The sequence below is a fragment of the Perca fluviatilis genome, chromosome 14, assembly GCF_010015445.1.
Source record: "Perca fluviatilis chromosome 14, GENO_Pfluv_1.0, whole genome shotgun sequence".
NCBI classification, from domain to species: Eukaryota; Metazoa; Chordata; class Actinopteri; order Perciformes; family Percidae; genus Perca; species Perca fluviatilis.
The window spans coordinates 35,559,591-35,586,865 of NC_053125.1; the positions used below are offsets into that span (position 1 = coordinate 35,559,591).

The window sequence follows — 27,275 nt, forward strand, 5'->3', positions numbered from 1 at the left end:
CCCCCAACAAAAGAGCACATGCTGGTAAGCCCACATTTGACCCTCTGTATACTTTTACACTCAATAAACGAACATTAATTACCAAAGACTTAATTGCTGAATGGTTATTCTACCAAGTGATGTCTGTGAAAATCTGAACGGCTTTACACAACAAACGACGTATAGATAAATATAACTAGGCCTAGATAACAAATCACCGCAGTAGTAGATGTTAAAAACCAGTGCACAAAACTACGGGATTAATATGGGAAATTTGATAAATGATATACAATATACAAACCGAACATATAGACTCGTCCAACATACATATGGGCAACCTCTTCACTCAGTCTTTGTAATAAAAATAGGTAGCGTATCGCTACCGTGACGGCAGCCATGCGCCCCGTCACAATGTGACACTGAGCCGCCCCCTATACTTTAACCACGCCCACTTACTCAGGCCACTTAGCAGAGCATTAATTTTTAATTGATGGTTTGACCCGCCCCCTTATGCATTAGCCACGCCCCTTTTCATAACTAATGACCCATTTGATGTAAATTATTGTGTAAGGTATCATTGAACTCACCAGAGAGTTCTTTATTCATTGGTGATGGTTTGGCACGCTCCTTATGCTTAAGCCACGCCCCATTTCATAACCGGTGACCCGTTTAAAGTAGAGTCTTATGTGAGGTATCAATGAACTCAGCAGAGACTTCCTTTTTTATTGGTAATGGTTTGCCCCGACCCATATGCTTTGGTCATGTCCCCTTTCACAGCTAACGAACTGTATGACGTAGAGTCTTGTGTGAGGTATCATTGAATTCAGCAGGGAGTTCCCTTTTCATTGGTGACTATTTGCAGTGTCTGAGTGCCGCGCTAATGCATGGTCACAAGGAGCGGCGTCCGCTGGTAACCCCGACACACGCAGAGGCGCGCGTGCCTGTCCAAAGCTGCTTGCAGATTTATGATTTGATACTATAAATAAAATTGAATTTAATTAAATTAATATGTAAAGGAACATGAAAACTAGAAATCACAATTACTGAGAAAATTTGCTGGATGCTGAAAAGCATTTCTGGCTTGAATGTGAAAGAAGGTAAAATAGATAGATGGATAGATCTTCATTGTCATTATGCTCAGAGTACAATACAAATGTAAATATTTGTGTCTGTCCTTTGTGTTTGTAATTGTTTTATGTTTTGAAATGGACCTTGAGCCTAAAAAGCAGTCAACATAAAAGTGAAATAAAGAAATCTTAAGATATATATATATATATATATATATATATATAGATAGATAGATAGATAGATAGATTATATTTATAGATATATATTTATATATATCAAATTTCCTTCATTTTGACATGAAATTGATGTACGGAGGTTGAAAATTGTGAAAGTGAGAGCAAGTTAAAACGTTTTTTTTCTGGTCTTCAAAGAAGGTTGTTCACTAACTCTCTCTCTCTTTTTTATAGAAACAAAGAGGAAAAGAGGAACTCAAATGTTATCACTGTGACAAATCCTTCACAACATCTTGGTATGTAAAGATTCATCAGAGAGTTCACACTGGAGAGAATCTACACAGCTGTGATCAATGTGGGGCAGCTTTCACACTACAGTGTAACCTAAAAAAACATCAACGCATTCACACAGGAGAGAAGCCGTACAGCTGTGATCAATGCAGGGCAGCTTTCAAACAACAGAGTCACCTAAAAATCCATCAACGCATTCACACTGGAGAGAAGCCGTACAGCTGTGATCAATGTGGGGCAGCTTTCGCACATCACAGTACCCTAAAAAGACATAAACGCATTCACACTGGAGAGAAGCCGTACAGCTGTGATCTATGTGGGGCAGCCTTCGCACGCCAGAGTATCCTACAAAGACATCAACGCATTCACACTGAAGAGAAGCCGTACAGCTGTGATCAATGTGACAAAACTTTCATCATTCAAGGAGAAGTTGTAAGCCACCGACGTGTTCACACTGGAGAGAAGCCTTACTGGTGTGGACAATGTGGAAAAACTTTTTCTCAGAGTTATAACCTTAAATATCAGCAGCGCATTCACACTGCCTCGTAGTGAACATGTTTCTGAGCCAAGCTATTTCCTCCTGCCTCCTCCTCATGCCCTGATAGCTGTGTTGTTATATTCTGATCTTCTCTCCACATTGAAGGCTAACCAGCGGTATCTTTATCTCCAATACAGCATGTATGTTATTATTGTGACTACACATTATGCTCCCTCCCTTAGAAGGTGTAGTCCTGTTAGAAGTGGGTCAAATGCTGTTTCTCCTGATGCTGTGTGTTTTTAATGATTACTTATTGAGAATGATTTATTTTTATTTTTTTAAATTGCAAAGTTCTGCAGTGGTCTCCCCTAACGCCCCCTAATACACACCATAGTTTTGTTCACGAAATTTGATGCAAACAGTGGGCCTCATTCACCAACCGTTCTTACGAAGAAATGTGTTCTTAAACCCTTCTTACGCACTTTTTTACAAAGATTCTGGCATTCACTAATGTTTTCTTAACTTGGATTTGTTCTTAGCTAAGAACAAAATCTACGAACACTGAAAAGCACTCTTACGCACATTTGAGTGATGACAATTTGCTCCAAATAATTGGTTACTGCATTTCATTCAATTCTACAGTTGTTTACAATGATAGTATTGTACTGTAATGTATTTCTGATTTAAAAAAAAAACAAACACTAATACTGCAATTTACATCAGCACTTAAACTGATTAAATCCTGCATTATTTGTTGATTGATCGCGCTATTTATAGGGCCAAAATGCAGTGGTAGAATGTAACAAAGTACAAATTCTTTGTTACTGTACTTAAGTACATTTTTCATGTATCTGTACTTTACTTAAGTAGACTCAATAGTGAATAGCCTACTTTTGACTTTTACTTTGTTACATTTTGCAGCAATTATGTATACTTTCTACTCCACTACATTTCTACAATGTTCAGTTACATTTTCTGATCAGTTTTTCCCCCTGCCGAAACGTCTTCCTGACCATCACACGTTTGTCACACCAGTGAAGTTTGGTTGCCATAGATACTGTAGATATGGGGCATCACCGATCCAAGCTGGCTCCGTTGCTCCAGAGCCCGGGCGCAGCGCCGCTGACCCTCAGTAATACAGCCTCCGGCCTCCAGTAAAAGTGAAAATGAAAATGTTTGTTTTTTATTATTCCTGTTTTTAAATCATAGTTGACCTCTATTTCTCTCCACAGCGTTGTTTACTCCTCCGCCAGGCAGCATAAGACGCGTTCATATCTTATTTATTTATTTATTTGGCTGGACTTCTTCACATCTCCCCATGTCCGCTGCTTCACACACTTTATTTGCTTTCTTGCATGGTTAAAGAAAATAAAACTGTCTTAAAATACATCCATGAATAAAAGCAACCGCATTCTGATTCTAACAACACATTTCCGTTTTATGCTGGTTAGGATAAGAACTTTTTTTAAAAGCCAGGCCTTGTTTGTGGTAGTGGACACCTTATACTTTTACTAAAGTAAACATGTCCGTTATTATTTGTACTTTTACTTGAGATTCAGTACTTTCTCCACCGCGACTCCTGACAACCATCTCTACGCAGTCCCCCTCTTCCCAGGAGGTGCACAGGAAGCATCATGTCCTTTTATATGGGTATTTGCGGGGCATTTTCTTATGCTAATTAGGAACAACTGGCACGCGCTTTCAGTTACGAAGACGTGGGATTCATCAATCCTAAGAACGCAGGTGCGAACTATTCTGCTGTTTAAGAACACGTCATGAATCCGACGTAGACTTTTCTTATAAACTTTCTTAAGAACATATTTAAGAGAAAATTTAGGAAGATATTGGTGAATGAGGCCCATTGTTCTCATCTTTAGGAACATGTATAAAAAGAATGTTTGTCTTCTGACAGGACTTTAGGGTGCACAAAAACATGACCTGTTAAAACAAGTAACTTTAATATTTCAATCTGATATTACAGATGGGCGTGGCATGGTGGGTCTATAGCGCCTCTAATAAGTTTTAGCCTTTGACCGTATTTGTGACCTTATAATGTACTCGAAAACTCACCAAAGTTGGTGTACACATCAAAACATGAGCAATAAGAGACTAGAGTGATTTGGTTAATTTGTGTTTAGCGCCCCCTAATGCGGAGAAGTATGCCTTTATTTGGTCAAATTTGGTTTCGATAATCACAAAATTTGATACATACATTTCTCCAGTTTGCTTTCTTCCTTTGTAGACTTTTCATTTAATAATCTTTGCCTGACATTTCATATTCACTGTTTGCATTTGCTGTGACTGAATGTGGTTTTAAATCTGTTGAGGTCTGTTCAGACTGAAAGTAAAGACACTGATGATGTAACGCTGAATGACGTCAATGATTCAATTGTTTTAAGTGTTTGGGAATGTGGAACAACTAAATGCAAAATAAATTACATAAAAACAAGGCCACATGCTGATTATTTGCGACTAGGGTTGCAAAATTCCGTGAATTTTCAAAGTTGAAAACTTTCCATGGGAATTAACTGTAATAAACTGGATGTTTTTAATACTGATTGTTGTAATACTGTTAGTCTTAACAGGAAACTTAAATGTAGTTGAAAAAACCCATTTTACAGCATAATCTTGGTTAAAACAACCTGATTTAATGCAACTTCAGTTGAATGTCCTCCCTATATTCGTCAATGACACGCACGCACGCAGTAATCAGCATAGGCTACTACATACTGGCCAACATTTAGTATTTAAAATACAGAAGGTTCAAAGGCAGCATGCTAGCTACCTTCATATGTTAAGCTAAAGGTCTACTGCAGGGCTATTGAGGCCACACCCACCACTGCACAGATCATTTCTACAGCAGATTGAAGCTGATTGAAGACAGTTATTACAAAACAAAATGTTTATATTTATGTTTTTATAAGATGGAGTTTGTATGAATTGCCCAAAATTTCCAGTTATTTCTCGTAAATTCCCATATTTTCCCATTAATTCCCATGAAAGTTTCCAAATTGGAATGTTTCCAAAATTCCCCAGTTTAACTTTCCAGGGAAAGTTTCCGGAAATTTACTGGAAAATTTCTGCCCCTTTTGAAACCCTTTTTGTAACTTGATTTGATGGATGTATTCTTCCTGTTGTGTCTGTGTTTAAAGTCCTAATTAAAAGGTAAAGTTTCCATCCACTAAAAGTTCTGTTTTTGCCGCTGACAGACTCAGATTATTATTCTAAGTGTCTGACAACATTACCTACAGAGATAGAGCTTTTAGTTAAAGAGTAAGATCCTTTTAGTTTAACATGAAACAGCCCCAAAATCCCCATCACCAAACTCCACCAGATGTAAATAATCAGGACTTTTAGCGTGTATAGAGCCAGCATATCTCCACATGTAAATGGGTGAATTAAGGGTTTATTTCAACCAAACCAGAGTGGTGATTGTTGGAACAGTGGAAAGATGAACCAAGACAGCTGATACTTTTATTTAGTTTCTGTCCACTTTGAAATAAGTGTGTTTAATAATCATAACTGTGGAAAACTCCCTGCTGGACTGATGAGCCTACATCACTCCTTGGACTCATGCATTTGCGCACATGCGCAACTTTGCCATTTCCTTTTGTAGTTTGCTGCCGACGCTAGTACAGCTGCTCCTAAAGTTGTCACGTGTATAAGCTTCTGTTGTGTTGCTGTGTGCGTTATTGAGAACGTTAAGTGCAAAATTCTATGTCCATGCTGGTGTTGCATGTAACTTTGTTTGTGTAGTCAACATGACTATTGGACCTGAATGCTACTGCTATGTTCCATTTGGGGTCTTAGAGCGCCATCTAGTGGCCAATAGATATAAGGACACAATGAAACCTATATTCTTTACTACATTGTGTTCTATTGATTCCCATAACTATCCAGAATTATTTGGTTGTTTGCACAACAAATATATTTATTGCATAGAAATAATTATATATATATATATATATATATATATATATATATATATATATATATATATTAGGGGTGGTACGGTTCACAAAACCCACGTCGGTTATCCCCGGTTTTAGAATCCCGGTTTTCGGTTCTGTCTCGGTTCTTGTTATTTTTTCTTTTAATCTTTAACACTCCATAATATACTTCAGCATATGATATATAGCTAAAATTAGCATATTGAATGCATGTTGCACAAAACATGCACACAGTGGCAGTTCTATATATTGTTTTATTTCGTCATAGGTACCACGAAATCCAAAATGTTCCCACACACCAGACTATAAACGATGCTGGCGAATCCTCCAGCTCCGGGCAGCCTCTCTCCCACTTGACATTTCTGCACGTGACGTGACGTGACGTGTATATATATATATATATATATATATATTTATATGCATATAATTATGTATATTGCAGAGTGATTTGTTCTTTATTGCTCTTTAATCTGTCTATACAGTATGTGCATTAATTATGTACAGGTTATATTTATATATTCTGTATTTCCTTATTTTACAGAAAACCACACACACACACACACACACACACACACACACACACACATACTATTGCAAGCCACAACCACTTTATTCACTGCTGGATTTGGATATCAATAAATGTGTTAAACTAAAAGCGAAGGTTGCAGCGACTCTCTTACCGGAGGACATAGCCAGCTCGGGTAGCGCCAGAGAATAACGTACAAGGACTTCACAATAACATTTCTGTTTTAATTCAAGGGAGTCTGGTGGAAAAAAAAATTAAAATTCTCAAAATTAATCTATATTTTTTAATTTCTCCTTATACTTGTACATTGTTTTAGTTATTAAAATGCTGTATATTATTTAATACTCAAGTTAAGTACCAGTACCTGGAGTAAAGTTCAGTACTTGAGTAAATGTCCTCAGTTCCAGTCCACCACTAACTGATTAATGAACTGAATGTGGATCTGTTGTTTCCCTCCTGACCTCCAGGCGGCGGCGGCTTCTTTCATTTTAAACTTTTAATCTGAAAACCCGGACTGGGAGGAAGCGGAAGTCTCGTTGTTTGACTGGGATGTGTGGTTGCCGGGCGGGATAGCTGTGCTGTTTGTTATTAGTGAGTTTGAAGAAGACAGAGCTTCAGGTAAACCTGCACACACTCAGCTAAACACTTTAAGAACTGCTCTTTTACGGCACTCAGAGACAAAAGAAGACAGAGCTGCGCATGCGTTAGCTTCCCATTCGGCTGCTTAATGCTAACGGAGCTGAGCAGAAGCTAGCTAGCTCTTTCATATGGCTCTTTGTAGTTTAGCTTATTTAAAGCTAATGGACTTGCTCTTACTACTTGTTGTCTGGAGTTTACACCTCCAGGGTTGAAAGCACTTAACTGGAAGTCTCTTTGGATAAAAGCGTCAGCTAAATGACATGTAATGTAATGTAATGTAGCAGGCTAGCTAGTAGTTCATATTCATGTGTTGTTGCATCAACGACGCTGAAGTTAGCTTCCCATTCGACCCCGTTTGTTTTGGAGGGAAACGTTCCTTTGTTCTCTCTCTCTCTCTCTCTCTCTCTCTCTCTCTCTCTCTCTCTCTTTCTAACAAAGAGAAAAAGATAGAAAGTATTAGTATGTGTGTGTCTGTAGAAAGTATTAGTATGTGTGTGTCTGTAGAAAGTATTAGTATGTGTAGTATGTGTCTGTCAGCTGCTCCCATTGTTGCTTGACCTTGTTCTAAAATGGGAGAAAGCCAAGCCGTTCTAAATGTAGTGGAGCTTCATTCTTTCTGAGAGCAGAAGTGTGGCCGACTTTCCCTCTGATCCAAACAAACCGACCGGGAGCTGAACACAGATGATTATTACCGAGAGCTGTGGAGAGGCTCAGGAGCTTGGAACTTGTTAACCGGATCTATCTGATTATTGATCAGCTCCCGCGCAAATTCCCTCCATACGTTGGTTTGGAAAGTGTGTGTGTGATTATGGTTACGGTAAACAGATGTTTAAAGTGAATGCTGATTGTGTTACCTTCAACATGCTGCCTATTCCAGTGTTAGGGGCGTAATATGTCATCCATACACACATACACGTCTATGTTCACGGTCATACACGGTTGGTCTGAATGAAATACACCCAGAATTTTAACCATGACCTTACTTCCTGCTTACTACTGGAAAATAAAATCAATAAATAAAATTCAGACTGTGGATTGAATATTTACAATGTATTTAAAGCCATGTAAAAGGGTTTGTAGCTTTTGTGTATTTGTGTTGAACCGTCTCGGCCACCGTAGCAGTGTGAGGGGAAACAGCTCAAGTTCTGTTTGTTAACTACAAAGTAGTATCATGTGTTTCTGCAGTGACAAGATGATATATGGCAGAGTTAGTCTCAAAGAAAACTAAAACTGCACCGCTGATATGGAAAGATTTCAGATGTGAAGCTGAGTGAGTGTTAAACCAAAGAGGTTCCAGTAGGAGGCTCACTGCAGGTTAAAAAAGTCCTGGCTTAGAGGCACATGGAGTCCTCACACTCTCATTATGGACATTTATCACCAGTCTCACTCGGCTGAGACAAGTGGGACACCTAGTGGTGAAATTCAGTTTACCGGTTTGGTCCATTCTTTGGCTTAAAGGTGACCTGAAACACAAAACTGTTTTTACTTTCATTTTTTTTTTTATATGTAAGGTCCATATGTGTTTGTGTTATGTTGTGAATGTGAAAATGAACTGCTATCTCTTCTTTCAGCTGATACTGATAGCCAGGCTCTCATTGGCTAGCTGTTAGCCAATGAGAGGTAATCTTATTGTAAGCTGACTCTCTAGAATAGACAAATGCATTTTAAAGCTATGAATTGAATAATTTGCCTGCTGAGAAACCAGTTTCAGACATTGACATTTGTTGGGGGAACTAACCTGCACACGCATTACATATGGATCTGAAAGTTCTCATCCCTTAAACCAGATATTTAAGTCTGTAAACTGTGTGAAAGGTTGAAAGTGCAGGCTAGTAAATGCTCTGTTTTTGGTCCACTTCCTGTGTTTGGGTCGGATCACGTTCCCATCTGAACCTGGACCCCCGTTTTCAAGCGGACCAGAGTTCTGGTGTTTGATCTGCACCCGAGTTCAGATGAGCTTTCACACCGTCCCAAACCAACCGGACTATTCCTAGTGGAGGTATTTTGAGAACAATAAAGTTTTAGTGTAAGTTATCACACCTAAACAACGTAGTCTGAGTGAGACAGGAAGACAGCTGTCTCCGAGATGATGTCATCTTCGGCCTTCTGTAGAAGTGGTGAACTTACAGCTCGCAGCACTTTAATCAGATATAGTGGGTAGCTTTGGTTTGATATCTAGTGTCGGCAGAATCCCTTTTTATTGAGTTTCCTGTTAGTGAAATGCTCTGAGTGAATTTAAGCTGGGCTTTTATTGTGAAGGGTAGACACCAAAAAGCCAGCGTTATGGTAGTGTTTGTTTTTACCTTTAGATTTATTCCCAGTTTAATATAATGCTGTTTTCTCCAAACTACTCTGAGTTCATGTTGTAGCTAGGAAGGAGATGGAGCAGTTTTCCAGCCGCTGCTTTGAGTTGTCAGCCTGTTGTTTTAGTTGTGTGTGGATGGGAGGAAAACGAGAGGAGACAGCAGCTCCTGAATATCTCTGGGGGCTTTGATTTGTCCTGAACAGAATCCAGAGTGAGTCCAGCAGCCCCAGTGGAGATCTGCTGGATCTCAGGACCAGAGAGGAATGGAGGAGGACAACCAGAACCAGGAGCAGCGGAGCACCGAGGTCCCCAGAAGACCAGCAGCAGACTGGGACTCTGATAGCAGCCATGTTCAGGTCAGTGTTCAGGACACAACAACCACTCTAAAGTAACCAGGCTCCGTGGTTCATCCCTTCATTCTGTTGTTAGAGATCAAATGTGGAGAAAGGAAGTTGTAGGAGCAGATTGAGTTATTGTTTTTTTGTTCATAAAATGTCTGTAATATACATTGTGACCACTTGAAACCCCTTTATCAGCATCGCGTGACTTCAACAATACTCCAGGGCCGACGTAGTTTACTCCGTCTGCACCTGTGTGTGTGTGTGTGTGTGTGTGTGTGTGTGTGTGTGTGTGTTTGTGTTTTTGTGTGTGTGTGTGTGTGTGTGTGTGTGTGTGTGTGTGTGTGTGTGTGTGTGTGTGTGTGTGTGTGTGTGTGTGTGTCGGACCTCTGCTGTCTGTTAATATGCAGAGAGGACAGATAAGCTTCCCCTTAAAGGCCCTGTTCATGTTGCAAAGACATTAATTGCATTTTGTGTCTGTTAAGAGGCACAAAGGAACTCTAAAACTTGCCCCAACAACTGCCGTGTTAATCAAGGAACGTTTTTGACTGTTGTTTTTTTTTTTTTTTTTTTTTTTTTTTTTTTTTTTTTTTTTTTTTTTTTTTAATTTTTTTTTTTTAGCCCCATCAAGATTACAAATGTTCTGGAATTCTCCTTTTTAAAGCCTCTCTCACGGCAGCTCCCTGGTACCTCATGGGCTCGATGCTCTTGATCTTGCTCTCCCACCTTGTTTCTGCCCACATCTTTAAAGTGATGCTCACATGGGTCTTCAGTATGGTCGATCTTTGGGTTTCTTTTTTCTGTGTCTGTAGCTTTAAATGCTATTGAGGAGGAGAGAGGGGGGGCAAGGTGGAGGGTGGGGGTGTGGCCTTGACCAACTGCCACTTTGCTCGTTTGAAAGCCATGATATCTCTCTTTCTCATGGGTGGGCCAAATTCTCTGAGCGGGCAAAGCAGAGAAAGGGCAGGTAACCTTGCTCCTTATGACCGCATAAGGAGAAGATTCCTGATTGGTCCATCTGAGCTTTCATTTTCTCAAAGGCAGAGCAGGATACCCAGGGCTCGGTTTACACCTATCACCATTTCTAGCCACTGGGGGACCATAGGCAGGCTGGGGGAACTCATATTAATGTTAAAAAACCTCATAAAGTGATATTTTCATGCCATGTGACCTTTTAAAGATTTTTATGGCAAAATTCCACTAATTTCTATTGAAAGCCATGAATTACAGACAAAATATACTTTAGGTTCAAGTAAGATCCATGTATCACACTGTTTAACATCCAAAACTCATTATTGCTTCATCCACACTGATCATAACATCCAAAACAACACATCAACATGGCCCTCAACTGAAGACCATTACATCACAAACTTCAAACTGGCCCAACACAACCATTCCACAGCCTAGTTCCCCCAAGTTAGTTTACAGTCTACATATCCATGCCTGCACCATATGTAGGGCCCTCCTCCATTTCCTGCTGGTGTCGTCTCACTTTTTTGGCTGGGCTTACACTTTTACGGCTCCGCTTTGCACTGGCGGAATGGACACTATTGGCTTTTGAGTCTGCAGCCTCAACCCTGCTTTACCCCACTAAGACTGTTTTTGGACATCGGGCCCATATGACCAAGTTGAGGTATGCGTTGGCATGCGCTTGAGCAGGCTGTCACGGACATCCGGTGGTACACAGGGATGAGCTTCTTATGAATCATTCAAAAGACCAACATTTAGAACATTGGGGAAAGCAAACCACGTAGACTAAATAGTTATTTGACAGATTATCTGCACACTGTCAGAGATACGAAGAAGAGACGGATCCTGACTAAATACAGGCTCAGTGACCACCAACTGGGTCAGACAGACAGGTCAGAGAGAGAGACGGGCTCAGTGACCACCAAGTGGGTCAGAAAGAGATGAACATCCTCCTCCACTGTGAAAAATTCTTCACTAAGAGATTTATACTTTGAAAAAATAGCAAAAAAAATAAAACTTCCCGAAGTTACCACCAGAAAATAAGCTGGTAGTTCTCCTAGGAGAGGTGACAGCAGCTCCACTGACAGCTAAATATGGCATTTCATCATCTGCTGTCTTAGTTTGTAATCCCGTGTGTTTTCTTGCTAATTATAACTAATTTTGTCTTCTCTGAGATGATTTTTGACGCACTCCTTTCGACATTCTGAACTATCGCAGAAATTACTTTCATGATTTATTGGTGATAAAAAGGAAATGACCGTATTTGGATCCGGATACAGGGTGGAGACAGTGATAGTGGAGCAGCGGGATGATTTAGAAAAACAACTTTTGTTGAATTTAGGAGAAATCTGTAAACGCAAACAGACAAAGTGTAGTAAAATAAAGACCTAAATGTGTATTTCAGACTTTTTTTCACCACATGTCTGAAAGAAGACATGTTATTGAATACAAATAGCCCAAAATCTCAAAATTGACATGGGAAAAAAAACACAATGTGTCTCGCCTTAAAGAATGAAAAATACCCAGAATGTATGAATGGTTTGTGTTATTTTAAAGTTACCATGGAATTTCTAACCAAGTAAAACTGAGCAAGTTTTGAACATTGTCCCCATTCATTCGAAGTCTGGGAAACATTTTTGAATATTTATGAAATTATAAAAGTTATGAAGAGTACATTTCCTTCCATAGTAACATGTCTGCAACTGGCACACATTTTCCTTCATTTTGTCATAAATTATTGTATGAAGAGTTAAAATTGTGAGTGAGAGCAAGTCCTGGTTTTAAAGGTTATACCATGGTCTGGGTTAGGGCTGGGAAGATTCGTTGACGTAGTCGACTACGTAAATGTGTCGACACAAATAATTTCCGTCACTAAATAAATAAAACTTGCATGCAAATTAATTAATGTAATGTGGATCTACTGTTAGGCTACGTTAAGACTGCAGGCCAAAGTGGCCCAAATCTTCTGGCCCGAATTTTTTTGGGGGTCAAGTGACCAGGTCAGGCTTCTTCAGAAGTAGTGTGAACACTCAAATCTAGCCCAGATCTGAGTTTTTTCAGATCAGATTCAGGCCACTTGCATATGTGGTCCTGAATCCGACCCAGATCTGATTTTTTTCAATGCGACCGCAGTGTGAACAGCCAAGGCGGATTTGATGTGACTTTTACCAAAAAACTTCGCTGCGCCCTCTCTCCCCGCGGGGAGGCGCGGGGCCCCCTGCTTCCAGTGCGGCTGTTAACCGGGGCGGACTGTCCTCAGTGTTCCCCAACCGCGCGTCGCATCGCCAGGGCGGGGATAAAAAGGTGATGTCGGCAAGTCCCCCAGACCCGCCTGTAAACACGGACCAAGGAGTTTAACGCGCTCGCAAGTCGGGGTCGCCCCGTGGTGCAATGAAAGTGCGCCAGCTGAGGTGGGATCCCGGTCCCTCGGGGTCGGGCGTACCACCGGCCCGAGTTGCCGCACCGCCGGGGAGGTGGAGCGTGTGCGAGGGCAAAGCCAGAGTGGTGGAGGCCCGTAGCGGTCCTGACGTGCAAATTGGCAGTCCGGTCACACAGACCTCTGTAGTGAATTTGCAGCCATAACCCTGCAAATTTGTCTCTCTTTCTCTTCAGTCTTCTCCTCCTCAGCACCTGCGCATTAATGTTATGGCTGCCATTACACAAACATTTTAATTAAAAATAAATAAAAATAAAAGCGAAAATGCTGACTTCCTCCATAACCTCCCTAACTTTAGTGCAACAGCGTGCTGCGTCTGATGTCATTGTTAGTGTTCTTTTGCGCATGCGGGTCATTTCAAAACCGCAAACAGTTCACACTGGAATCTGATATAGGCCACATTTTAAAAGGTCATGTGAACAGCCGAACAAAAAATCGGATCTGAGCAAAAAATCTGAATCAGGCATTAAGACTTGCGGTGTGAACGTAGCCTTAGATACGCGGGTTCTAGGGACACCTGATCCGTAGCTCCGCCTTAGCTCTGAAGCTAGCCGAGCTGCTCCGCCTACATGCAGGTTTTTGTCAGGTCGACGGTCCAGTGAGTGAGTCAGAGATAGCAGCACGAAAACACGAGTATGGCGAGTGGTGGCGACCCACAAGAGTTCCCTGCCGGCCTCTTTAAGATCGCAAGTTTGGCATACCTTTGAGTTGTCCATTATCAGGTATTAATGGACGACGGCGAGGCGACGTCGGTATAAAACCCTTACTTCACTAACTCTCTCTCTCTGTTTGTCTGTTGCTATAGAAACGGAGAGGAGTAGAGGGACCCAAACGTCACCACTGTCAGCACTGTGACAAATCCTTCACATCATCTGGATATTTAAAGATTCATCAGAGAGTTCACACTGGAGAGAATCTACACAGCTGTGATCAATGTGGGGCAGCTTTCACACGACAGAGTCACCTGAAAAACCATCAACGCATTCACACTGGAGAGAAGCCGTACAGCTGTGATCAATGTGGGGCAGCGTTCACGCAACAGATTAACCTAAAAAGACATCAACGCATTCATACTGGAGAGAAGCCGTACAGCTGTGAACAATGTGGGAAAACTTTTACTAGGAGTGGTAGCCTAGAAATCCACCGACGTTTTCACACTGGAGAGAAGCCGTACAGCTGTGATCAATGTGGAAAAACTTTTTCTGAGAGTGGTACCCTTAAGACACATCAACGCATTCACACTGGAGATAAACCTTACAGCTGTGATTTTTGTCGGAAAACCTTTTCTCAGAGTAGTAGCCTTAAAAACCACCGACGTGTTCACACTGGAGAGAAGCCGTACTGGTGTGAACAATGTGGGAAAACTTTTTCTCACAGTAGTCACCTTAAATATCACCAGCGCGTTCACACTGCCTCGTAGTGAACATGTTTCCGAGCCAAGCTGTTTCCTCCTGCCTCCTCCATATGCCCTGATAGCTGAGTTGTTATATTCTGATCTTCTCTCCACATTGAAGGCTGACCAGCAGTAACTTGATCTTCTGAACACCATGGATGTTATCCTGGCTACGACTACATATTACACTCCCTCCCTTTGAAGGGATTCATTTCACTCAAAATTAGCTTTTTTTCCTGTAATACAATATGTTGAGTTCAGGGTTCAATTGCTAGCACTATTTAACTAATGTTGCAACGAAGGAGTATTTGTTCTTAATTTAAAAAATCGCATCACCGTTTACTAAGGTGATGTCAAATTGCTGAAATATTTAGTTTATTGTCCTTTAAGACGAAGAAAAGAAGCAAATCTTCATAACTGGGGAGCTTTAATCAGAACATGTCTGCTGCTGCTGCTTAAAAAATGACTTGAACAGTTAATAGGCTCGTTTGAGATGAGCCAGATCTGCGCAGAATCGATCACCGGCGATCGCCGCCCAATGCATGCTGGGTAGATTTGTTTCTGACTTGATCCCAACTTGCTCTGAAATCATGCACACGTGGGCAACGATAACCTCACGAGATCAAGGCGGCCGCAGTTTGTAGAGCCAGGCGCCGCAGTTGCTCTCCACCGACTGCAAGACCCAGGCGGACCCAGGGGCATGCTGGGAAACACCGGCCTCTCAGCTGATCCAACAGCTGATTGGTTCAAAATCGACTCAACATGATGATGTTTTATAGAAACTTTTTATTGATTTTGATTTGGAGGGATTATAACTGCTATGTGTCTGATTTAAAGGCTTATTGTGTACAGAACACATGTTGTGAGGCTGATAGTGATGTTTAGAAGTCAGAGAGACTAAATCTGATCAGATTACAGATCATCTACAGTCTGTTGGTAATTAAAATCAGCAACAGATCACATGTAGAGCATTCTGACAGCTACTCTGTCATAATAAAAACAACTGGAGACTGTGTAGGAGCTGATATATGGGCCTGATAACATTTTATTAAATCAGAATCGTATGTTATACTATTACGAAAGGGTTTAATTTAATATCACAAAAGGTAACATTAATCCTTCTTTTAAGCTAACACTAAGTTAAGTGACTGTCCTGATACTAAATTAAGCTAATGCTAGCTTGGGTCAGGTAAAGTATTTGTTATTTCAGTAATTAGTAATACCTCAGTAAGATGCTGAATATGAAGTTTGTTATGTGTGTTACTGAACAGTTGCTTTAATTGTGGATAGACCAGCTGGTTGTATTTGGGGGGAAGATTGTGAGCTTTTGGCTAATTCTGGCATTTTTAACCCATATATAAACATTTGTTTTATTAATTTTCTTCTTAAATAAACTGAGTAGAGTTGAAATTTCACATTGTTTCTTACTTTCTTTACAGGAGTATTATTCTTTATGACACTCTTATGACTCCATATCATCCTTCAGTTTATCCCAAACATTCAACATCAGGAAGGGAAAAAATATCTCAAGATCAGTTTATTGTAAATGTATGTCTCACATTTGAAATTCTGCAGAAAGTGCTTGTGAATGCTGAAAAGCTAAATTGCTAAAGCTGAACTAGATTGCTGGCTTTAATGTGTAAGAAGAAGGTAAAGCAGTGAGAAAAATTGGAATGATTTAAATTAGTAACAATTTTAAATAACAGCAAGAATGTTTTATTCAAAAGTGGAATTTTTTAGGGTTCTCTGAAAGTCTAGTATGTTGAAAAAAAGTCATAGTATAGTACAGGGGTCAGCAACCTTTTTGATATGAAGTGCCCTTTTCAACATTTCTTGTTTATTAGTGTGCCATGTCAACATTAAGTTTAACTATGACATCACATCAAAATGTAATATCCAGTGAATCTGTAATTGTATTCTATAGCAACATTGGATAACATTCATTTCTCATAATCAGGACCTTGTAATTAGGGCCCGAGCGCCGACAGCGGCGAAGGCCCTATTGAAACTGAAGGAATTATTGTTTCTTTCTATTATTATTTTCCCGTAAAATGAATTGGCTTTTTGAGGGGCTTAATATATTCAAAAACTCACAACAATCCACAGGCATCATTTGGTCTGTTTCCATGTAGTTACATAGTCTCTGATATGATCATAACCACTTCAGTGCTCGATTACCTATTTTTGAGGGGGGAATAAACTTCAATATTTCGCCGTGAAAGCATGAACTGTCCTCTGGAGGACATCCACCAGACCAGCGGGCGCCTGTGGATTGTTGTCGGCAGCGGCAGGCAAGGGAGGCGGGTAGGAAGTAGAAGTATGCCCGGTCGGGGCTGCTAGCCTGGCTAAGGAAACTACCACACAATTTGCCACTGCAGAGACTCATATTCACCAACGACAGCACACAAAATGGATATATATGCTACAAATACACATGGAACTGCTGCGTGATGATTATTACCGGAGCCTGGCTGAACACACTCCCTCATCCCAGACGGCAGCTAGCAGCTAAGAGGGTAGGTGAATTTAAACAATGGCTAAGTTGCTAAACGCATCTTGTTGTCATGTAAGGGCCCTGTTCGTGTTGCACAGACATTTTAATTGCATTTTGTGTCTGTTAAGAGGCACAAAGACACTCTTTATCTTAGGCCCCCATAACTGCCGTTTTAGCTGAGTGGGAGCTCTCGGCATTAGCTGCAGCAGCTCCGTGTTGCTAGCACCGATTCGGCTCGTTTTTTTTGCTATCGACAGTACTCATATACATATAGCGATCAAGATTAACGTAAAAATTGCCCAGAGTTCTCCTTTAAGGTGAAAGTTCAATTCTATTCAGTTAATTTAAGAAGAGGAAAAATTAATAAAACAAATGATTATACATGGGTTAAAAATGCCAGAATTAACCAAAAGCTCGCAAACATTCCCCCAAATACAACCAGCTGGTCTATCCACAATTAAAGAAACTGTTCAGTAACACACATAACAAACATCATTTTCAACATCAATGTGGAGAGAAGATCAGAATATAACAACACAGCTATCAGGGCATGAGGAGGAGGCAGGAGGAAACAGCTTGGCTCGGAAACATGTTCACTACGAGGCAGTGTGAATGAGCTGGTGTATTTTAAGGTTACTAATGTGAGAAAAGGTTTTCCCACATTGTTCACACCAGTACGGCTTCTCTCCAGTGTGAACACGTCGATGGTTTTCTAGGCTACCACTCCTAGTAAAAGTTTTTCCCACATTGATCACAGCTGTATGGCTTCTCTCCAGTGTGAATGCGTTGATGTGTTTTTAGGGTAGCCTGTTGTGTGAAAGCTGCCCCACATTGATCACAGCTGTATGGCTTCTCTCCAGTGTGAATGCGTTGATGTGTTTTTAGGGTACCCTGTTGTGTGAAAGCTGCCCCACATTGATCACAGCTGTGTAGATTCTCTCAAGTGTGAACTCTCTGATGAATCTTTAAATATCCAGATGTTGTGAAGGATTTGTCACAGTGTTGACAGTGGTGACGTTTGGGTACCTCTCCTCCTCTCCATTTCTATAGCAACAGACAAACAGAGAGAGAGAGAGTTAGTGAACAACCTTTTTTAAACCCTGGACTTGCTCTCTCACTCACAATTTTAACTCTTCATACAATACATTTATGACAAAATGAAAAAGAATATGTGCCGTTGCAGACATGTTATTATGGAAGAAAATGTACTCTTGATAACTTTAATAAGTTCCGATATATTCAAAATATTTCAGGCAAGTTTCCCCATTCAAATGATTGGCAATTTAAAAACTAAAACATTTGCACACTCTCTTCAGTTTTACTTTCAGTTAGAAATTCCATGGTAACTTTAAAATAACAAACTTTTCATACATTCTGGGTATTTTTCATCCTTTAAAACCCATTCAAACCTTTTGAAAAACATACATTAATTTGATGTCAAAATGAAGGTAAAGTTCTTCTGGTTGCAGACATGTTACTATGGAAGCCATTGGGCTCTTCTCAGTGTTTCCCACAGGTTGAGAATTTACTTGAGGTGGTGTGTGGCGCAGGATGTGATGACTAGGTTTAGTAATAATGGGTTCAGTTATAAACTAGTCAAAAGAAGGTGAAAACAATGACTACATAACATCAGATAATTTAGAAAGAAAATACTATTTACATATTAAACAAATTAGACTAAAATATGACACCGATACAGATGAAAATATTGTGACACTATGCTGCATCTGACACAATTTCAGGGTAGTTATTAGGGCTGCATGATATGAGGAAAATATGCGATATGCCCCAACGTTGTTGAATCTTACGATAATTATATTACTTTATAACTATAGCCTACTCAGTTCTGCTGCTTTCAGTATTTTGCTAAAATACAACAAATTGCTCGTTAAATTTTAAACAAATGACCAAAAAAGTGTAGCCATGATGTGCTTTGACAATTAAATCAGTTTTTTTTGCCAAATGTTAACTTTCAGCAGATAAAATAGGCCTACCCATAAGATAAAATACACATAATACTATACTCCATACAGAACATTACATGTTATGATCAATCTCAATTCTGTTTCCTTCTAACTCCTGTTGAATAATATAAGACTAGTTATTATTAATATCAACACTGTTTCCTTCTATATCTTGTTATATCACATTAGACTAGGGCTATCTAAAGTTAATTCTTGTTCATTTTGTTGGTTAGATCTTTGTTCATCTTGTGAAGTGTTTTATCCGTGTTTTGGGGTTCCTAAACATAGCCTACTGTTCTGTACTATAAATGTCCTGTTGTATTCATTAAGTTCTCTTCTGAGCAGATTTCTCTCATTCAAACAACTCTGAGTTGTAGTTTAAAACGTTTACAGCCAATTCAATAAAATTAAGAGTTATTTGTGCTTGAGTCCATAAATACAGTTAATGGATACAGGCACGGAGAACTGAAGGCTTTGTTAGCAACCATTAGCTCTGATTAGTGGTTAGCTCCAGTTAGCTAGCTCTGTTATAAATATATGGAGCGGAGGAGACTGCCACAGAGAGGGGTAACAGCCAGACTTTGATAAATTACGTTCGGGAGCTTTCACAGCAGCGAGGCCCCGTTGTTTCTACAGTTTAATTAGTACAGTTAATCCCATTGCAAGACCACCAGCAGCATGCTACTACTAACGTAACGATAGCATCTCTGAGCAAGTGCAATGTTGACGCTGTCATGCACGCGGCACGCAACTTTGCGAGGGGGAGGAGCTGGGGGCAGCTGGTCTGTGTGCACTGTAAAAAATTCACTGTAATTTGGAAAGAAAATTCAATTTGGATTTTATCTACCTGGGCGGTGCCACCACATAGAACCAATGTATGGGAAGCACTGCTTCTAAATTCAGTAGTGTGGACGTCAGGCGTAAACATAGCAAAAGATTTTCATTTTAAAAATGTTAAATAGTGTTAGGTAACCCCCCAGGCTTACAGAAATTGTTTGTTGACAAGTTACCAAATGGCTCAGAATAACATGAAATCGACGTGTTGTTAACGTGGTATTGCACAAAAGTAGAATTTATAAATCCAGGAAAACCGATAAAGCGAGGCTTGACCTAATCCCATCAGAGTATCCTGGCGTTGCGTGTTTCTCAACGGCCAAGTCAGGCTGAGGAGTAGAGACTAGGTCGAGCCAGGCTGAGGAGGAGCGACTAGGTCGAGTCAGGCTGAAGTAATTTGGATAGATGAGCGTTCACGGCTTTCCTCAATAGACCGCAAGGTCAATCACAGATTTCCTGATGCTAAAATGGAGAATATGCGTTGTGCATACTTTACAGAGTGAGCAGCAGCTTCTTTTGGAAGTTTGATCAAGTGAAACACATTATTTGTAAAGAAGAAACACGGTTGCTATAATGAAACAGCGAGAGAAAGCGTGGCCGACGATCGCGGACTGCCTGAATGCGTAAGCAGCCTAAAAACATACATTTACTGACCACTGCTCTGAAACCATCATAATCATACCATTCAAAAAGTTAGGCTACAAATCATTTACACACATTAACAGTTGTAGCTAGGGCTGCACAAAATATCCTAAGAGTTGCGTTAACTTGAAATGGGTAAACCTCGTGGTGCATTCAAAGTTACTGTAAAATACCCTTTACTCATCTGTTATTGTCGTTTAACAGCAATTTACTGGTGAAATAAGTTATTATTGTTATGTTATTATTACATTTTTAATGAATCATTTAAATTCCTCCCTTTTTTGTGCTGATCCGAAAAATGTATCCGATCTGTGACTCAAAACCCTGATCCAAACCGAACCGTGAGTTTGGTGATCCATTGCACCCCTGCTATTTTACATGTATGTATGTGCGTGAGCATACAGTGCCTTGCGAAAGTATTCGGTCCCCTTGAACGTTTCGACCTTTTGCCACATTTCAGGCCTCAAACATAAAGATATAAAACTGTAATTTTTTGTGAAGAATCAACAACAAGTGGGTCCCAATTATGAAGTGGAACGAAATTCATTGGCTATTTCAAACTTTTTTAACAAATAAAAAACTGAAAAAGTGGGCGTGCAAAATTATTCAGCCCCTTTACTTTCAGTGCAGCAAACTCTCTCCAGAAGTTCAGTGAGGATCTCTGAATGATCCAATGTTGACCTAAATGACTAATGATGATAAATAGAATCCAGCTGTGTGTAATCAAGTCTCCGTATAAATGCACCTGCTCTGTGATAGTCTCAGAGGTCCGTGTAAAGCGCAGAGAGCATCATGAAGAACAAGGAACACACCAGGCAGGTCCGAGATACTGTTGTGGAGAAGTTTAAAGCCGGATTTGGATACAAAAAGATTTCCCAAGCTTTAAACATCCCAAGGAGCACTGTGCAAGCGATAATATTGAAATGGAAGGAGTATCAGACCACCGCAAATCTACGAAGACCCGGCCGTCCCTCTAAACTTTCAGCTCATACAATGAGAAGACTGATCAGAGATGCAGCCAAGAGGCCCATGATCACTCTGGATGAACTGCAGAGATCTACAGCTGAGGTGGGAGACTCTGTCCATAGGACAACAATCAGTCGTATACTGCACAAATCTGGCCTTTATGGAAGAGTGGCAAGAAGAAAGCCATTTCTTAAAGATATCCATAAAAAGTGTCGTTTAAAGTTTGCCAAAAGCCACCTGGGAGACACACCAAACATGTGGAAGAAGGTGCTGTGGTCAATTGAAACCAAAATCAAACTTTTTGGCAACAATGCAAAACGTTATGTTTGGCGTAAAAGCAACACAGCTCATCACCCTGAACACACCATCCCCACTGTCAAACATGGTGGTGGCAGCATCATGGTTTGGGCCTGCTTTTCTTCAGCAGGGACAGGGAAGATGGTTAAAATTGATGGGAAGATGGATGGAGCCAAATACAGGACCATTCTGGAAGAAAACCTGATGGAGTCTGCAAAAGACCTGAGACTGGGACGGAGATTTGTCTTCCAACAAGACAATGATCCAAAACATAAAGCAAAATCTACAATGGAATGGTTCACAAATAAACATATCCAGGTGTTAGAATGGCCAAGTCAAAGTCCAGACCTGAATCCAATCGAGAATCTGTGGAAAGAACTGAAAACTGCTGTTCACAAACGCTCTCCATCCAACCTCACTGAGCTCGAGCTGTTTTGCAAGGAGGAATGGGCAAAAATGTCAGTCTCTCGATGTGCAAAACTGATAGAGACATACCCCAAGCGACTTACAGCTGTAATCGCAGCAAAAGGTGGCGCTACAAAGTATTAACTTAAGGGGGCTGAATAATTTTGCACGCCCAATATTTCAGTTTTTTATTTGTTTAAAAGGTTTGAAATATCCAATAAATTTTGTTCCACTTCATGATTGTGTCCCACTTGTTGTTGATTCTTCACAAAAAATTACAGTTTTATATCTTTATGTTTGAGGCCTGAAATGTGGCAAAAGGTCGAAAGTTCAAGGGGGCCGAATACTTTCGCAAGGCACTGTATTGCAATGTGGAGAGTCATTTATATATAAATCCTAAAAGACATTTGTGAAACCCTCTGTGTGCATTCATTAATATTGAGATTAGATTTCTGGGACTCTTCAGTCTGGAGGAATCTCTTTCCTTCACTCACCTCCTCCTTCCTCTTGCTCCCTCGCTCCTCTGAGTCTCCCGAGGCCTCATTAACAACTTTCCTCATTCCCTCCTTCTTCTTCTCCTCCTCCTTGTGTTTCTGCATGTACTCGGCGATATGGTCGGGGCAGTCCAGGTTGTCTTGCGGCTCCCATGTGTTATCCTCACTGGAAAGGTGAGTGCAGACAGAAGAAAATCTCCTCAGGCTTTGTTTTTAGGCAATACATTCTCACTCTAATTGCTAATTCGTATTATTCCTTTTTTTCTATTGCCATTTTGTAAGGTTATTTGCAGGTCTGCAACTTATGCTGTTGATTATTTGAAATTTAACAAGATACTATATATATATATATATATATATATATATATATATATATATATATATATATATATATATACCTACATACAGTTGTGCTCATAAGTTTATGAACCTGCTAAAGTTGACTAAAAAGAGGAATAAAAAAATCTTTTGGAAAATGTATCTTAATGCCTTAATTACACAAATTAGAAGAAATCCAATTTTCTTTGTGAATGAATAATGTATAGTAAATAAATAAATGTTCTTCTTTAAAGTACAGGGGGCATAAGTAAGTACACCCCTATGTTAAATTCCCATAGAGGAAGGCAGATTTCTATTTTTAAAGGCCAGTTATTTCATGGATCCAGGATACTATGCATCCTGATAAAGTTCCCTTGGCCTTTGGAAATAAAACAGCCCCCCCACATTCTTCACCATACATAGACATTTGCATGGGGTACTTTCCATAAGATCATCTCTCAATGCAAATCAAACCAGCTATTAGACTAACAGAAATAAAACCATGCCTGCCTCTATGGGAATTTAACATAGGGGTGTGTATACTTATGCTACCTGTATTTTAAGGAAGAACATTTATTCATTTACGATACATTATTCATTCACAAAGAAAATTCGTGTCCTTAAAGGTTGGATTTCTCCTAATTTTTTGGATTAAGGCATTAAGATCAATATCAATTTTTCCCCTTTTTGGTCAACTTTAGCATGGGTTCCTAAACTTATGAGTACCACTGTATATATCTATATATATGGATCAAGAACACCAAGTATTTATATTATATACTTGTACTTACTCTGAGAACCCCTTCCATTTCAGCAGAAACTCTACTCTTCCCTTCACCACTCTGCGGTCCAAAACCTTCTCCACCACATACTCCTCCTCCACCTCCTCATCCTCTTCCTCCTTCACTGCTGCAGCTGCAGGCTGCTCCTCCTCTTCGGCCTTCTTGCCCTTCTTTCCTGCTACGGTGGCCAGCTTGACGTCTGCTGAGGGCTCCTTTGGTAGACCCAAGAGGGAAACATGCAGACATAATGATACAAGGGTTAGAAGAACTAATGGGAGGTGGGAGTGAATTATAGTTGACCATGTTTTACTATATTAAAATGTTCTGTTTGAATGGAGAAAATGCAATACTTCAGAGCAGTGTTTCCTCTATGTTGATTTTATTGTGGCGGCCCGCCATGGCTTAATTTCTTCCGCCATGGTATCAGAAATAGGGCAGATGCACAATGTAGTTACGGTTGTCTTTTAAATGATCCTGCTGACATAACGCAACCCCCCCCCCCCGTTGGCTGCCACTCACATTTAACAACAAGTAGAACTATTCAGAGGTCATTGGACCCGTCCAGTTTAACTCTACATACTGTTGTGTTTTTGTTGTTTAACAGCAAGTTACTGGTGAAATAAGTTATTATTATGTTATTATTACATTTTTAATAAATCATATAAATTCCTCCCTTTTTGGTACTGATACGAAAAATGTATCCGATCTGTGACTCAAAACCGTGATCCAAACCGAAACGTGAGTTTGGTGATCCATTGCACCTCTACTATTTTACATGTATGTATATGCATGAGCATATTGCAATGTGGAGAGTCATTTATATATAAATCCTGAAAGACATTTGTGAAACCCTCTGTGTGCATTCATTAATATTGAGATTAGATTTCTGGGACTCTTCAGTCTGGAGGAATCTCTTTCCTTCACTCACCTCCTCCTTCTTCCTCTTGCTCCCTCGCTCCTCTGAGTCTCTCAAGGCCTCACTGACAACGTTCCTCTTTCCCTCCTTCTTCTTCTCCTCCTTCTCCTTGTGTTTCCGCATGTTCTCGGCGATATGGTCGGGACCGTCCAGGTTGTCTTGCGGCTCCCATGTGTTATCCTCACTGGAAAGGTGAGTGCAGACAGAAGAAAATCTCCTCAGGCTTTGTTTTTAGGCAATACATTCTCACTCTAATTGCTAATTCGGGTTATTCCTTTTTTCTATTGCCATTTTGTAAGGTTATTTGCGGGTCTGCAACATAGTGTCAAAATACCAAACCTTCAACTTTGAGAGCATGATACAATGCCGACATTTACGCTGTAGATTAGCGGTTTTCAATAATAAATAATTATATTTTATTTAAATCATGTAAAAAATTTACAAAACATTGATCACTGCCTGATTAAAATAAATGGGCAGGAGATAAAAAGAGTGTATTCCACTAAATTCCTGGGGTCCTCATTGACGACTCTCTCAGCTTTAAATGTCATATCGACTATCTTGTAAATAAATTGTCCAAGTATATTGGCTTGTTTTATAAGATCAGACATTATCTTCCTCTGTCTGCCCTTCTCACATTGTATACAACTCTCTTTGAACCACACCTTAACTATTGCAATGTGATATGGTGTAACACTTTCACCAGCCATCTTAAAAAACTTATATCTTTGCAAAAGAAAGTCATGCGGGCTCTGTCTTGGTCAGAGATAAATTCCCCCACCAAACCTCTATTCCACCGTTTTGAGTTACTAAGACTGACTGAGCTAAATGAATACCATAATGCCTGCCTTATGTTCCAAATTGTCAACAGGCTGAACTCTAGATTGAGTAGTCTTGTTCCTATCTCCAGCCCCCAGCATACCTACCAAACGAGAATTAAACCACTTATATCAGGAAAATGTCGCTGACATGTGCGCGCCAGTATGAGTGTTGTCTGTAGGGGGCCGCAGATTTGGAACAGGATTGATGATGGCCTCAATCTCCAACTTTAAAAGACAGCTAAAAAAATATTTCTTATTAACCTACATCTAATATAAAACAGTTTTTTTCATGGACTACTGGGATGTATATGTATGATTGTATGTGTATGTAATGTTATGTATGTACTGGTGCGCCTCTCGCGTGCAACTAGTCATCATCATTTGTGGTAATTGTGTATTCTATAGTCTGTACCACTACTTTTTATTGAATCATGGGCCCCCACCTATAAGCTTTTCTAGCTTCTTTGGGGGACCCATTCACTCTACCCAATTAATCTTGTACCCCCCCAGCTGTATTATTGTAATGTTTCAAGTGGTATTGTGAATAAAGAAATAAGTAAGCTATTTAAAGGACAGAATTCACTGTTTTTTTAATTTCAATAAACGGATTAAAAGCCGATCTAACAACATTATGATGCAGATTTAGTAAAAAGTCTGAATTGAAACTTTATTAGGTCTGTTGCAAGACGAAAAGCAAACAAGTTTTAAAACCCTGATTTAGTGGATGGAGTCTGGTTCTATCAGGACTAACAAAGGGTTAACACAGAAACACAACTGTCTGTCTGTCTGCCTGTCTGTGTGTCTGTCTGTCTGTGTGTGTTTGTGTCTGTGTGTGTCTGTCTCTGTGTGTCTGTCTGTCGTGTGTGTGTCTGTGTGTGTGTCTGTCTGTCTGTCTGTCTGTCTGTCTGTGTCTGTTAGGGATGGGCGATATGGCCTAAAATCCATATTGCGATATACATTCCTCTTGCGATAACGATATATATCACGATATATAAATTTGAATAGATACCATAGAACCATCAGACCAGGTTACATAGACCCTAAGGAAAGCCAAACTGCTAAAAAGATTTTTTAAAGAGAAAAGAAACGTAGTATGTTGTTTTGAGAACATTTATTGTGCAAAACTGTAATTATACAACATAATGGTGCAGATAGATAAAATTCAAGTACACTAGTTGTAGAAAGAAAAAGCTTAAAGTATCTACACTGAGTTAGTTTAAGTCCTTGGTTCTTAAATGCCCCCCACGATGCAGAGAACAGGAAAAACTGGTGTCTCTGTGACAATGTACTGAAAATACTTTAAATAAAAACAAAGTTTCTTACCTGCAGCCTAATGTAACGAATTTGAGCACACGTGTACACACTTTTACGAACACGAGCACACACACAAACACGAGCACACACACAAACACACACACACACACACACACACAAGCACACACAAGCACACACACACACACACCGGCCGTATGTTCAGCCTACGACGTCTGCAAACACTGGCTGCCAATATTCCAATCATCCGTTATATAATGAGTTATCAGGCCGGTGAAAGGCTCCATGGTACGGTCGTCCATTATATATTAAATATATATAGGCCTATATATATTTAATATATAATGAGACGACAGAGCGATTCGGCTCCGATAACCTACTATATATTAAATATATGGCCTATATTATATAATATATAATGAGTTATCAGGCCGGTGAAAGGCTCCATGGTACGGTCGTCCATTATATATTAAATATATATAGGCCTATATATATTTAATATATAATGATTATACCATGGA

The 27,275-nt window shown here is 39.9% G+C and overlaps 1 protein-coding gene and 1 pseudogene across 1 annotated transcript; both read left to right on the forward strand.

Annotated features, from left to right (window-relative positions):
* Positions 1-27,275, forward strand: part of LOC120572754 — a 572,223-nt pseudogene that overhangs the window by 18,998 nt on the left and 525,950 nt on the right.
* Positions 860-14,678, forward strand: LOC120573494 (zinc finger protein 420-like). The gene is made up of 4 exons (XM_039823252.1): positions 860-889; positions 1,527-2,059; positions 12,948-13,053; positions 14,049-14,678. The coding sequence occupies exons 1-4, from the start codon at positions 860-862 to the stop codon at positions 14,574-14,576; spliced, it is 1,197 nt and encodes a 398-aa protein (XP_039679186.1). The 3' UTR covers positions 14,577-14,678.

Coding starts and splice junctions, on each gene's coding strand:
- LOC120573494 (XM_039823252.1), top strand. CDS start 860: ATGCATGGTCACAAGGAGCGGCGTCCGCTG. Junction 890..1,526: donor ACAAGGAGCGGCGTCCGCTG/GTAACCCCGACA, acceptor TGGTATGTAAAG/ATTCATCAGAGAGTTCACAC. Junction 2,060..12,947: donor CGCATTCACACTGCCTCGTA/GTGAACATGTTT, acceptor CCCTGCTTCCAG/TGCGGCTGTTAACCGGGGCG.